Source organism: Bison bison, unplaced genomic scaffold (assembly GCF_000754665.1).
Source record: "Bison bison bison isolate TAMUID 2011002044 unplaced genomic scaffold, Bison_UMD1.0 scf7180017864037, whole genome shotgun sequence".
In the NCBI taxonomy this organism is placed as follows: domain Eukaryota; kingdom Metazoa; phylum Chordata; class Mammalia; order Artiodactyla; family Bovidae; genus Bison; species Bison bison.
Window position 1 is genome coordinate 10,962,399 of NW_011494609.1, and position 15,135 is coordinate 10,977,533.

At 41.3% G+C, this 15,135-nt stretch overlaps 1 protein-coding gene across 1 annotated transcript in view; it reads left to right on the forward strand.

Moving 5' to 3' along the window:
• DSCAM (Down syndrome cell adhesion molecule) overlaps window positions 1-15,135 on the forward strand; it is an 853,542-nt gene that overhangs the window by 582,809 nt on the left and 255,598 nt on the right. The window contains exon 11 of the mRNA XM_010835014.1: window positions 14,776-14,895. Within this exon, the coding sequence (XP_010833316.1) occupies window positions 14,776-14,895 (120 nt within the window). The remainder of the gene's footprint in view (window positions 1-14,775; window positions 14,896-15,135) is intronic.

The following is a 15,135-nucleotide window of genomic DNA, read 5'->3' on the forward strand; positions in this document are numbered from 1 at the left end:
ATGTCCAGGCTGAAGTCCAAATAAATAAACATCACTGGTGGGGTGGTGGGGGGGACCCAAGCACAATGGGTAAATTTGGGGGACCCAAATTTACACCAGAATTTGTAAAATTTCTAAGCTGATTATAAAATGCAGGGAAGTTTAAGTCCACATACCCTAGGTAATTTGAATATACAACTACTTTAGAAGTCTATTTTGTTCTGTAAATGCAAAGAGAGGCCATTGGTGACTTTAAGCCAGCAGCATGACCTGATTTATGTTTTTGATCATCACACTAGCAGCTGTGTAAAGAATGGACTGGTTCAGAAAGCAAAGATAGTAGATAAGAAGGCATTTCAGAAGTTGAGGCAAGATAGAAAGTGACTTGAGTGAAAGTAGTGGGTCAAGGTAATAAGAAGCAGTTTTAATTTGCAATATGTTTTGGAGGCAGAGCAAACAAAACATGTTATAAAGTGACTATAGCAAGTGAGAAAGAAGATTCCTTAATTGGAGTACATATTTTGCCTAGTCAGGTAGATGAAAGTGTCTGCAGCAAAAGTTGAAAAGATGTAAGGAGTAGCAGTTGTCACAGGGAAATAACCATACGAGAGCAACAAGAGTGTCTAGACCCAAGGCATTCCAAATTTAAGATTTCAGAATAAGAGGAGAAATCCACAAAGGAGACAGGAATAAAAAGCAGTCACTGAAACAGGAAGAAATCCAGTGGATTGTGGGGCCCTGAAAGCAAAATAGCAAATAATCAGGAAAGATACATAATAAAGTATATCATGTCCCACCAAAAGTAGAAAAAGAGGAAAACCAAGAATTGTTCATTGGGTTTGGGGGAAGATGAACACTGGTTTGACCTTGCACAATGGGGTGGCTACAGTGAATGAGAAAAAAGAAAGGGAGGTAACTGAATGTGTGGAAACTCAAGAAAATACACTTATTTTTATATTTTCAAGAATGTTGCTGTGGCAGGAGGCAGAAAAAATGGAAAGGAAGTTAGATATGGACATGGGACAAGGGAAGCTTACATACTAAAGGGAATGAGCCAGTAGAGAGGAAAAACTGTATGTGGCAGGGCAAAGAGATTATTAGAGGATCCAGGTCCTTGACTTAGTTAATTGGGTTCTTTTACCAATGGAATATGTCCAAACTAATATAATAATAATCCTAGTAGGGCCCCATAAGGTAGAACCAACAGAAATGGTTGGAAATTTCAGACAGCCATGTTTGGGGTCAAGTAACTTAAAAGATAAATTTAAAAAGTCATCAGAGAGTAACACACAATGGATTTATCCTCCTACCATGAACAATTATGAAAAGTGAAAGTGTAACTCACTCAGTCATATCCAACTCTTTGCAACCCCATGAACAGTAGCCCCACAGGTTCCTCTGTCCCTGGGATTTCCCAGGCAGGAATACCGGAGTGGTTAGCCGTTCCCTTCTCCAGGAAATCTTCTCAACATAGGGATCAAACCCAGGTTTTCCTGCATTGCAGGCAGATTCTTTACCATCTGAGTCACCAGGAAAGCCCATCAACAATTATAAAACTAGACAAAAATTTGTAAAGTAATCATTTTTCAGGCAGTGAAACACACAGTAGAGGGTTGTGTGGTCCTTGAGATAAATATGACCTGTTCCCCAAATGCACCCCAGATCTTTGCTTGGTGCACTTTCCAAACCATGATAGCAGGATGAAGAGCCAAAATAGATAATAGTGACTTTTCAGGTGATGATAAACAAAGATTAACATTTAGAATTATTGAGGTGCTAGATATTTCAGGGCAGAGTACTAGGGAGTGGGGACCTGTTCAAAGAAAGATTTCCTAATATCTGTATAGGGTTCCCTTTGAGTCTTTAGCTAGGTACTATGCTTCACATGCGTAGGGTGAGACTTTATGAGATCTAGTAGAGAACAGCTACCAGGAAAATGTGACATGATTAAAGATTCCAAGAATTACACAGTGCTGAGAAGTGTTGAATTTCTGACTAATCAGAGTAGAGAATACACAGGAAATTCAGTTGAAATCTCAGAGAAGCCACAACTAAAAGAGACCTAATCTAGTCCTGGAATAAGGGTTCTTCTAAACCAGCCTTAACAACAAGGCTATGAGTTGTCTTGACAGGATAAACTTCTTCACCAGCAAATTAACTGTCTGCAGTCATACCATGTAACACTCTTAAAAGGAAGACAACAAAATCCAGACTATCAATACATAGCATATCCACAATGCCTTACATATATTTACTGGGTATGGGAAAAAAAATAGGAAAATGTGAGCCATAAATAAAAGAGAAAAAAAAATAAAAGAAACAACCTAATGAACATACAGAAGTTGGGATTAGAAGCAATGTTTTAAAGTAGCTATCACAATCATTTTGAAACATTCAAATGAAATTATGTGTGCCATGAGTGAATACAGAGTCTCTTGGCCTACAAGATCAAATCATTCAATTCTAAATGAAATCAACCCTGCGTATTCATTGGAAAGACGGATGCTGAAGCTGAAGCTCCAATACTTTGGCTACCTGATGTGAAGAGTTGAAAAGACTGATGCTGAGAAAGATTGAAGGCAAAAGGAGAAGGGGTGAGCAGAGGAAGAGATAGTTGGATAGCATCACCAACTCAATGGACATGAATTTAAGCAAACACCAGCAGACAGTGAAGGACAGAAAAGCCTAGAGTGCTACAGTCCATTGGGTCACAAACAGTCAGACGTGACTTAGAAACTGAACAACAATCATAAACATTTTGAAAAATTCACATGAAAAGATGTGTGCAATGAGTTGAATACATAGGCAACACAGAAGAGCAGTGTAAAACATTAAAAAAAAAAAAATGAGCCAAAGGAAATTCTAGATCTGAAAAACACAGTATCTCATTCATTTCTGCTCTGCCCCTAGCACACAATTGGGGCAGAGAACTTTCTACCTGAATAACTAATTGCTGCCATGAGTGACAGCCTTTTTTCTTAGATAGCTAGATCAGGCAGCTGCTCTCAGAATTTCTAATTTTAGTTTGAATGGTCAAGTAGTTGAATTTTGTTACCACTTTAGCTAGATCACATTCCAGATAAGCTAAATATATCTTTAGGTAAAATAAAGAATCTTATCATTTATTGTTGCCATTTAGAATAATGTGAGTTCCATATTGCAAACTGCAGACTTGCTAACTTTGGAGCATGATCTGTCCTTTGATTGGTGAAAAATATGCAAAATTAAGTTGGAGAAATAACACCCACATGAAAACAGCAAACAGTATTAGAGAATACTTATATGGGTTTTTATTTCAATCTTTAATATCAGTTGGGGAATGCTTTTCTCTAAGAGGCTTTAAAGTTTTTGGTCTGAGATGTAACCTGGGAAAAGTAGAACTAGAACAAGGACCTTGAAGACTTTGAAGTTGCCTTCTTGCAGCTAGGGTGGTTGCAAAGTCTCCAAGTGACAGTGCCAAAGAGCAAAGCGAGCTGTAATAAGGGAGAGCTCTGTGGCTTTGATGGACTTCATGGAAGAAGCGAGAACCATCAACTCTGATGTGTAAGTCGGGTTAGAAAGAAACTGAAAAATACAGCAACACTGGAACTTTTAATAAGTAAACCAAAGTCCACGTTTCTGCTTGTTCATCTTCTATATGATTTAGAAAAGGCAACTGAATTTCTGAGTCAGTTTCCTCATCTGTACAATAGAAATTATGAGACATACTTCTTAGAGTTGCTGAGAGAATGGAATCAGATAACATTTGTAAATGTCCTTACCACCCAGCTAGTTGCAGGGCTTTCCAGTTCCTCTTCCTTTAATGAATGAGTACAAAGGAGGACAGAGGTGTTCAGACATGTGTTTTGAGGCCAGTGAGGGATAAACAGGACCAGCTAAGACACAAGTGGTGCCATGATCAGAGTCAGCCCACCTGCTTATTGCCATGACCAAGTACATGCTTGATGTAGGAAGTGATGGGGAACCTCAGAAGTCCTAGCCCTTGGAATAATGCCCTTGGAAGTAGGGCATACATATGGTATCAGTCAATGGGCTGTGGCTCTGCAGATAAGAGAACCCAGCAAAGACCCCATGGCCTGTCAGTCTGACTCCCCAGACCCCCTCCCTGCTTCTCTGCCCTCTGTTTCCTTTCATCTCTATCAGGATCTGGACACCCATTAGCTGTGCCATCTTGACTATATTCCTTAACCTATTTTTACTTAGATTTTACTTCAATTTTCTTATTTGTAAAATGGGATGAGGGCTTCCCAGGTAGTGCTAGTGGTAAAGAATCTGCCTGCCAGTGCAGGAGATGCAAGAGACACAGGTTTGATCCCTTGATTGAGAAGATCCTCTGGAGTAGGAAATGACCACCCACTCCAGTATTCTTGCCTGGAGAATCCAATGGACAAAGGAGCCTGGTGGGCTACAGTCCATGGGGTCACAAGGAGTCAGATACAACTGAGCAAAGCCAACGGGTGGTAACTCCCATTCCTGCTCTTCTCCTTCTGTTTTTCCTTTCCTTCCACTCACATGTACATGACTTTGGTACTGACTGAGGACACTTTACATGGAGGAGGCCAGGTGGTAATCCCAAGCATCAGACAATTAGTTAGAATAGTGGCCTAGGGAATACAGTCAAAAAGGTAATAGTACACTTACTTCTGAAGAAACTGTACTTCTGAAGAAACTGCAGCATATGGGGATAAATTGTATCTGGGCGATGAGGTGATAACTGAGGCTGTAAAGCTGAGGTGTAGGATAAAAAGAAATGAGAGAAATGGAATTTGGGGACTCAGTTCCTGCTTATTCCTCATACCAGAGTCTTATGGCTTTGGACCATTGTACAGCTTAGCACATTTTTGATAGCTTGGGTCACAGGGAAGATTTATGAAAGCTTAATTTAAAATAAATTAGCTGTTATCACAAAGGAAGTTGGAGGAAAAAACCCTTAGCACTTAGGCATGTGCCCCATGGCTTACACTGGCAGTGGATAGATGATGACCCTAATGTCACACTCAGTTGGGTGACCTTGGTATTGGTGAAACCATTTTGAGGGAAAGGACTGGAATTAATGGCAAAACACACCCGCCCTTTGGTTCCTGTTATTGGCTCTGCATTACTGCAGGGCAAGCTGCCAACATTATGATTTCCTGTCTGTGACTCCAAAGGTCAGTCTTCTTACACTTCTTTATATCTTATGATGAGTCCGTGTTTCTGCCTTTTAATAATGAGCCACCACATAGTGAAACAAACACATTATCTGAAAAGCTCCTACTTGACCTTCATTTGGCAGGAAAATAAAACTTGTAAAGGCCACCCTCTTGTTGCTATTTGTTAACCCAATTTTTGACACCATATTCATGCTCTCATGTTGCTTCATTCATCCATTCATTTTTTCCAAAACATACTTATTAAGCATCTATTTTATAAGATGTTTAATAAGAGATACTCTGAGTGTGCCAAAGAATTGATGCTTTTGAACTATGGTGTTGGAGAAGACTCTTGACTTGACTTCAAGGAGATCAAACCAGTCAGTCCTTAAGGAAATCAGTCCTGAATATTCATTGGAAGGACTGATGCTGAAGCTGAAGCTCCAATACTTTGGCCACCAGATGTGAAGAGATGACTCAGTGGAAAAGACCCTGATGCTGGGAAAGACTGAAGACAGGGGGAGAAGGGGACAATGGAGAACTAGATGGCTGGATGGCATCACTGACTCAATGGACATGGATTTGAGATGGTGAAGGACAGGGAAGCCTGGCGTGCTGCAGTCCTTTGGGTCACAAAGAGTCAGACAGGACTGAGTGATTGAACAAGAACTGAGTGCTGGTTATACAGAGTGGTCAATATGGGGAGACCCAATCCTTGCCTCATAAAACTTAGTAACAACCTAAATGGGAAAATAATCTGAGAAAGAATAGATATGTGGATATGTATAACTGCATCACTTTGCTGTACACCTGAATCTAACACAAAGTTGTTCAACAACTGTGTGTGTGCTTAGTCATTCAGTCATGCCCACCTCTTTGCAACCCCATGGACTGTAGCCTGCCAGGCTCCTCTCTCCATGGAATTTTTCAGGCACGAATACTTGAGTGGGTTGCCAGTTCCTTCTCCAAGACAACTATACTCCAATATAATATTTAGAAGTTAAAAAAAGACTTACATTCCAGTGCAGGAGAGAGGCAATGAACATACAGATGATATCAGACATCTACTTGTGCTATGAAAAGTAAAACTTGGTAGGAGGAATGAGAGTGATAAGAGAATGGAGTTTCAGGATGAACAGGGTGAGCCTTTTTTTTTTTTTTCATTTTTGTATTTTATATCAGAGTAGGGCCAATTAACAATGTTGTGATAGTTTCAGGTGGACAGCAAAGTAACTCAGCTATACACATACATGTTTCCATTTTCCCCCAAATTCCCCTCCCATCCAGGCTGCCACATAACATTGAACAGAGTTCCCTGTGCTATATGGTGGACCTTGTTGGTTATCCATTTCAAATATAGCAGTGGATACGTGTAGATTCCAAGCTCCCTAACTAACCCTTCCCCTCAAAGACTGGACAGGGTAAGCCTTTCTGAAGAGATTTTTGAAAAGAGACTTGACAAAAGGGAGGGTTGAGTCACAGGTCTCTCTGTAGGAATCTAGTTACAGGCAGAGAGGCAAACAAGTACCAAGACCCTGAGTCAGGAGTGGGTTTTGTGTTTCAAAGGACAGCCAGAGACCCGTGTGCTCACCATTCAATAGGAGAGGAGGGAGGAGCCAGGTCATCTATTCTGGGTATAACAGGAAGCCATTGGAGTCTAGTTTCCAGTGTCATAAATCTAACCTAGAGTTTTGATCAACTAACTATCTTGATTAAATACCATCCAGCAGAGAATGGCAATCTATTTATACAGCACCGCCACCCTCCACTGCCACCACAAAAGTAGCTTCCAGTTTTACCTTCAATAAAAAGAAATTCCCATCCCTGTTGACAGCTAGGGAAACCTACAGCCATTCTTTGGAAATATACAGCTACTTTGTTATTGTTGTTGTTTAGTTGTCAAATCATGTCCATCTGTTTTGCAACCCCTTGGACTGTAGCCCACCAGGCACCTTTGTTCATGGGATTTTGCAGGCAAGTTTACTGAAGTGGATTGGCAGCTCCTTCTCCAGGGGATTTTCCTGATCCAAGGATTGAACCCTTGTCTCCTGTATTGGCAGGCAGATTCTTTACCACTAAGCCACCTGGGAAACCCATATGGCTATGGATTGTTGTTGTTATTCAGTCTCCATATGGCTATGGTTGTAGTTTTATTCAGTCTCCTAGTTGTGTCCACCTCTTCGTGACCCCATGGACTGCAGCACACCAGGCTTTCCTGTCCTTCACCATCTCCTGGAGTTTGCTCAAACTCATGTCCATTGAGTCAGTGATGCCATCCAACCATCTCAGCCTCTGTTGTCCCCTTCTCCTCCTACCTTTAATCTTTCCTAGTATCAAGGTCTTTTCTAATGAGTCGGCTCTTCGAATCAGGTGGCCAAAGTATTGGAGTTTCAGCTTCAGCATCAGTCCTTCCAATGAATATTCAAGATTGATTTCTTTATGATTGACTGGTTTGATCTCCTTGCTGTCTAAGGGACTCTCAAGAGCCTTCTCCAGCACCACATATCAAAAGCATCAATTCTTTGGCACTCAGCCTTCATTATGGTCCAACTCACATCCATACATGACTACTGGAAAAACCATAACTTTGACTATATGGACCTTTACTGTCAAAGTCTTGTCTCGGCTTTTTAATATGCTGTATAAGTTTGTCATAACTTTTCTTCCAAGGAGCAAACACCGTTTAATTTCATGGCTTCAGTCACCATCGGCAGTGATTTTGGAGCCCAAGAAAATAAAGTCTGTCACCGTTTCCACTGTTTCCCTATACATAGCTATTTAGAAGCCATGAATTCCAGACATAAAACACTGGACGGTATCTAACACTGAGAAATACCTGTTCAATTTCAAACAAGCTATTCCTCCCTTTAAAACAGAAAAATCATTCTTCCCCTTAATAAATAGACGAAAGCCAATGATCATGTAAACAACTGTCATTTTAAGCACCATGAAGAATCCTTTCCAAACTTCAGATACTGTCAGGCTACATGGGTTGCATGACAGGACTGGGTATTTTAGAAAGTATACATCTAAAATTACTCTTTCTAGGAGGACAGGAGTAATGTGCTTGCAATTATTGTTTCTTTTATTTATTTATTTAAATTAATTGTTATTATAGTTGCTTTAAAATGTTCTGTTAGTTTCTACTGTAAAGCAAAGTGATGCAGTTATACATAAATCCCCTCCCTTTTGGACTTCCTTCCCATTTAGGTCACCACAGAGCTCTGGGTGGAGTTCCCTATGCTCTACAGAATATTCTCATTACTTATCTATTTTATACATAATATCAATAGTGTATATAGTTCAATTCCAATCTCACAATTCCCCCCCACCCCTGTGCCTTTTTCCCTTGGTATCCATACATTTGTTCTCTACATCTGTGTCTCTGTTTCTCTTTTGCAAATAAGATCATCTATACCATTTTTCAGAGAAGGAAATGGCAACCCACTCCAGTATTCTTGCCTGGAGAATCCCATGGACAGAGGAGCCTGGTGGGCTCCTGTTCATGGGGTCGCACAGAGTCGGACACAACTGAAGTGCCTTAGCATGCATGCATGCATTGGAGAAGGACATGGCAACCCATTCCAGTATTCTTGCCTGGAGATTCCCAGGGACAGAGGAGCCTGGTGGGTTGCCATCTATGGGGTCACACAGAGTCAGACACAACTGAAGCGACTTAGCAGCAGCAGCAGCATACCATTTTTCTAGATTCCACACACATGTATTAATATACAGTGTTTGTTTTTCTCTTTATGACTTACTTAACCTAAACATCCATCAACAGAAGAATGGAAAAATAAGATGTAGTACATATATACAAATTAATATTACTCAACCATTTTAAATGGAATAAAATTGGGTCATTTATAAGATGTTGATGGACCTAGAGAGTGCCATACAGAGTGTGTGTGCGATTATGACTCATAGAAATATATGGCAACAGTGGCCTGCATTGCCTTTTGGAGATGCGACATAATTATTTGCTTAAACCCATCCCTTCTATCTCTTTAATCACCCTCATCCCCACTGGAAAATTCTCACTATTGGAGAGCCAACTATGTTGGCAGAAATGTCCATCACAAATGAAGCATTATGCAAATAAAAGGAAACCTATGTGTGTATGTGTGTGTGTGTGTGTGTGTGTGTATATGGACAGAGGAGCCTGGTGGGCTATATACAGTCCATGGGGGTCATAAAAAGTCAGACATGACCAAGGGACTACGACTTTTCTTTCTTTATGATATATATATATATATATATATATGGGCTTCCCTGGTAGCTCAGACAGTAAAGCGTCTGCCTACAATGAGAGAGACCCAGGTTCAATCCCTAGGTCAGGAAGATCCCCTGGAGAAGGAAATGGCAACCCACTCCAGTATTCTTGCCTCCAGGGGATCTTCCCGACCCAGGGATCAAACCCAGGTCTCCTGCATTGTTGGTAGACACTTTACCGTCTGAGCTACCAGGGAAGCCCAAATATATATATATGATATGTATATATCCTAAAGGAAGAAAAGTCGTAGTCCCTCAGTCATGTCTGACTTTTTGTGACCCCCAAGGACTGTATAGCCCGCCAGGCTCCTCTGTCCATAAACATTTATTTGTATATATATATGGCTTCCCAGATGGTGCTAGTGGTAAAGAACCCACCTGCCAATGCAGGAGATATAAGAGACTGGGTTTGATCCCTGAGTCAGGAAGATCCCGTAGAGGAGAAAATGGCAACCCACTCCAGTATTCCTGCCTGGAAAATCCCATGGACAGAGAAGGCTGGCAGATTACAGTCCATAGTGTCACAAAGAGTCAGGCAAAACTAGACAATTTAGCATGCATAAACATATATATGTATATGTATGTATTTTAAAAAGGAAAACAGCTACTTAGGAGAATTATAACTTAGAAAATACAGAATCTTCAGTCTTTGTGTCCTATCACTAGTTTAGGCCAAAATCACAACTGTCCCAACAGCTCTGTAATTGTTCCACGTCCAGTTTTGTATCTCCTTGGCCAAAATCTTCCTACAGTGCCCTGTGCCTTCTTCTGTCAGATGGTGTTTCCAGACCCATCCTACTCAGAGACCTTGTGCATCAAGGGTCTCTCTGATCTGAGTTGTTGACTGAGCCATGGTACTTTGGATAAGATCTGTTTTCTAGTCTTTAAAACTGGAATCATAATTTCCATTCATTGCTTTGTCCATTCAGCAAACATTTGCAGAATACTTTCTGTGTTCCCACACTGTACTGTGTGCTGGGGTGTGACGGTCTGCAAGAAAAGAATGGTTCTTGTATCCCCAAGGATGCAGCCAGGTGTGGGAGGCGGGAATTTAACCAAGCAACACCAAACTTCTGTGGCTATGACAGGGTAATGCAGGATGATTCTGGGGAGGCACCCAGGCTAAGTGAAATTTGAGCTGAGATGTAAATAATAATTATTGATAATATGTTAAAGAAATACAGAAGCCTATGTGAAGACCCTGGAGAAGAGAATGCAACCCACTCCAGTATTCTTTCCTGGAGAATCCCATGGACAGAGGAGCCTGGCAGGCTACCATCCATGGGGTTGCACAGAGCTGGACATGACTGAAGTGACTTAGCATGCATGTGAAGAACCAGGGGGACCCAGAGAATACATAGAATAGGGTAAGCCCTGCAAGAGAAGACTATCAAGAGATGCAGCTGGAGATTGAGGACTCAAGTCATAAGGAGACTTCAAAATATTCTGAGAGTTTGGATTATGTCCAGAAACAATGTGATGAACTGATGATTTTAATCACAGAAGTCCCATCACGTGATTAGTGTCTTTGAAGGATTTTTCACCTGACTGTGTGCTGAATGCTTTCAAGTGGGCCAGAAGGCAGCACATATCCCAGTTAGGAAGTTGTTTCAGAAATCCAGATAAGAGCCAATTTTCACCTTGTGTCAGCTTAAATTCCTACTGAAAGCAGTGTTAGTCACAGGTTTGGCTGTAGATCATTTATTCAACATGTAATTCCTGAAACCCAGAGTGAAAGAATGAAGGGAAATGAGATCAAGAAAGGAGGGGGAAAATCCATAAAAGTTGCTTTAATGAGCTAGTTGCTGCTGTGGTCAACTGGGGCTCATTCCTTCTGGGAATCTTCCAAGGCATCACACGGAACAGTGGTTCTCAAAGGTGATATCTCGACCCACAGCATTATCTGAAACTCATTCAGTCAGTTCAGTTCAGTTGCTCAGTCACATCTGACTCTTTGTGACCCCCATGGGCTGCAGCACACCAGGCTTCCCTGTCTATCACCAACTCCCGGAACTTGCTCAAACCCATGTCCATTGAGTCGGTGATGCCATCCAACCATCTCACCCTCTGTCATCCCCTTCTCCTCCTGCCTTCAGTCTTGCCCAGCATCAGGGTCTTTTCTAATGAGTCAGTTCTTCACATCAGGTGGCCAAAGTATTGGAGTTTCAGCTTCAGTATCAGTCCTTCCAGTGAATATTCAGGGATGATTTCCTTAAGGATTAACTGGTTTGCTTTCCTTGCTGCCCAAGGGACTTTCAAAAGTCTTCTCCAACACTACAGGTCAAAAACACCAATTCTTCATTGAGAATTCTTCATTAGAATGAGAACTCATTAGAAAAGGCAGAATCTTGGATCCTGCCTCAGACCTACTGAGTCAAAACTTCTAGGGACATGGCTCAGCAACTTGGGTTTTAATCAATGCTTTGGGTGATGCTGATGCCTTCTGGTGTGAGAAGCACAGGTTAGAGTACAGCTCACAGTTCTCCCATAAGTTTGGAGGATGGAAAAACAGGACATTTATCCTGATGCCCATACCTCATTGGTGGGTGATCGTCTCCCACTTTTCTGGGTTGCACCCATGAAAGTGAGTGAGTGTTACATTAGAGGAGGCCCTGAGACAGCAGAGACTCCTTTCTTGGTGTGTTTCCATGGCAAAATGCATGGAGCTGTCCAGCCTGGGGTACTGAAACCAGATGGATGGAGACACTTCATCACACATCCTGTCCATCCATCATGACTAGGCCATGGCAGTGAAGAGGAAGAGAATCTGAGGATAGGTGACACATTTTGAGAGAAGGTCATTAGTACCTGATGTTGTTGCTGTTCTGTCGCTCAGTCGCGTCTGACTCTTTGTAACCTCATGGACTGCAGTACACCAGTCTTCTCTGTCCTGTACCTGATTCCAGGAGATTGAAGAGAGCATATGAAAGAATTCTCAATTTTATGAGCCATTTCCATCTGTAATTGCCTTATACTTACAAGATGTCAGTGGTTATTTTCCATGTAAACCTCTTTGATAAGTTTTTAAATAACATTTCTTTGGGTTAGAACCAAATTGAGGGGAGGGATCATGGATCAGTGATAATTAGACATTCTTCCAGAGGAATTCCTCTGTCCGTTTGATGAGGGATTCAGTGCTCTTAGCAAAATTTCAACCAAATAAACATAGAATGTAGACGATCATTTTTTTACCTACCATCCTGGACAGAATGATTCTGACATGATGTCTTAAACTTTGCAATCTACCCTTGTGATTGTTAGGTTAATTTTGCTAAAAAAAAAAAAACAAAAAAAAAAAACTTTGCTTTATAAAATCTCCAGCCTTTTGTTTTCTTAGAAAATTTTCTCACCATGAGACAGACATCCCTTAACACCTTATTTTCAATATATTTAGATTGTATTGAGTACACTTGTCTCAGAATACCATCTAGTGAAGTAAAATTGCTCATTATGAGAAGACCTATTGGCTGTGCAAATATTTAATTTGCAGATTGGAAACTGTTCATGATATGTTAAAGCTGGACATACCTGCATATACTAAATTAACCAACACTCCTACAACACTTTATATCTTCCAGGTACTAAGAATTATTATAATCTTAACTCATATTATCCCCATACCAATTCTATAAAATGAATCCCCAGTTTACAGATGAGGAAATAAAAGCTAAGAAACATTTGACGACTTACACAAGATGACCCACTTAGAAGCAGCAAAGTTGGAGAGCGAACCCAGGTGTTTAGCCTTTGGCTCTGTGCTCTTAGCTGTCATCCTCTGCTGTTTCTTTGAGAAACACAGCAGTGAGTTCCATCTCTAGCTGCTTCCTGTTTTGATGTCAGTTCCACCTTCTTGGCTGTTTTATGGGTAAAGTAACGTTCACTATGGCTCATGCCATTTCAGTGTGCTTCTAAAATCCTAACTAACATAGACTCTAACCTTCTCCCTGGGCTTCCCAGGTGGCACTAGTGGTAAAGAACCTGCCTGCCAATGCAGGAGACACAAGAGAAGTGGGCTTGATCCATGGGTCAGGAAGATCCCCTGGAGTAGGAAATGGCAACACGTTCCAGTATTCTTGACAGGGACATCCCATGGACAGAGGAGCCTGGCAGGCTACAGTCCACGGGGCCACAGAGAGTAGGACGTGACTGGAGGGACTAGGCACAAGCACAGCCTTCTCCTCAGTCCATTTCTCATGGTGGCTGGAATTCCTATATATCTATAACACATGAGCCCACGTTTCTGTCTCTAAATGAAGAACTCTGGAAATTGCAAAGCAGAGAACATTAGCCTTATGAGGAATTGTGGAAAGAAGAGGAAGAACCCCCACATTTGTTAAATATTTAGTCAATGGTTGACGTGATCCATGTCCTTTCATATAACCTTGTGACTGCCACATTAAAAATCCATCCTACAATTAGCCACGAATCTGCTGAAAGAGATTTCTGGGTTCTAATACCTTTAGATGCTACCTCTCCTAGGAAAAATCTGTTTCTTCTCTTTAAGAGAAAACTGGAATAATCTAAAATCACAGTCAGTTCAGTTCAGTCGCTCAGTCATGTCCAACTCTTTGTGACCCCATGAATCGCAGCACGCCAGGCCCCCCCTGTCCATCACCAACTCCCGGAGTTCACTCAAACTCACGTCCGTCGAGTCAGTGATGCTAACTAACTTAACTCAAAACACTTGCTTTCTATTGGCAGGTATGTTTTAAGCAAAGTACACATGTATATTTTGCATAGGGATGGTGTTTTTTTTTTTTTTTTCAGCATCCCACAAAACTCATCAAATAAGCAGTTACTTAATCTATATATTTTTAAAATAGGTACTCTATAAAGTCATCTTGGCTCCTCGATTCAATTGGCTTCCATAGTCCCCTTTTGGCACAGAAGGCATATTGATGTCAGGAATAATGGTCCATGTGCCTTCATCAGACTTTTAGAAAAAGTTCAATACCATGTTGTGTTCTTTATTGCCTTTAGGAAGAGCCTATTAATCCTCCCTTTGTCTCCTGTTAGAGGAAGAATAGATACTCGATGCTTTAAACCTTTCACACCCAAGAGTGGATCCCTGAAGATTTGCCATTACACAAATCAAAAACAAAATGTCACATTCCCTTGGTTTAGTCAAACTGCCACACTCCAGAATCCAGCGTCCCCCAGTGCAAGTCAACTTCCGTCTGCATTAGCTCACTAATATAATAAGACAAATCACCTGCTCTGGGATTACGTCCTCAGATGGTTCCTAATTACAAATCCTATGCTTTATTTCCCCACATCTGTAAAGCGTTCTTTGTGGTTTCCCATATGTTAAAATTCTTGAATTTCTTTAAATCACACCTTTGATAAGTTGCAGTGTTGTCTGAATTACTGCTGACATTTCTCTCTTTTTCAGTTCCTCCCAAGTTTGTGGTTCAACCACGGGACCAGGATGGGATTTATGGCAAGGCTGTCATCCTCAATTGCTCAGCTGAGGGTTACCCTGTACCCACCATCGTGTGGAAATTCTCTAAAGGTATGAAGTCACTTGGTTTGCTTCTTATCTACCAAATGTATGGTATATTCTATAGCAGCAGTCCCCAGCTTTTTTGGCAGGAAGAACCGGCTTCGTGGAAGACAGTTTTTCCATGGACGGGAGAAGTGGCGCTGATGGTTTCCGGATGACTCTAAGGTGTTACTTTTACTGTGCACTTGATTTCTACTACTATTACCGCAGCTCCACCTCAAGTCACCAGTCCTAGAGGTTGGGGCCCCT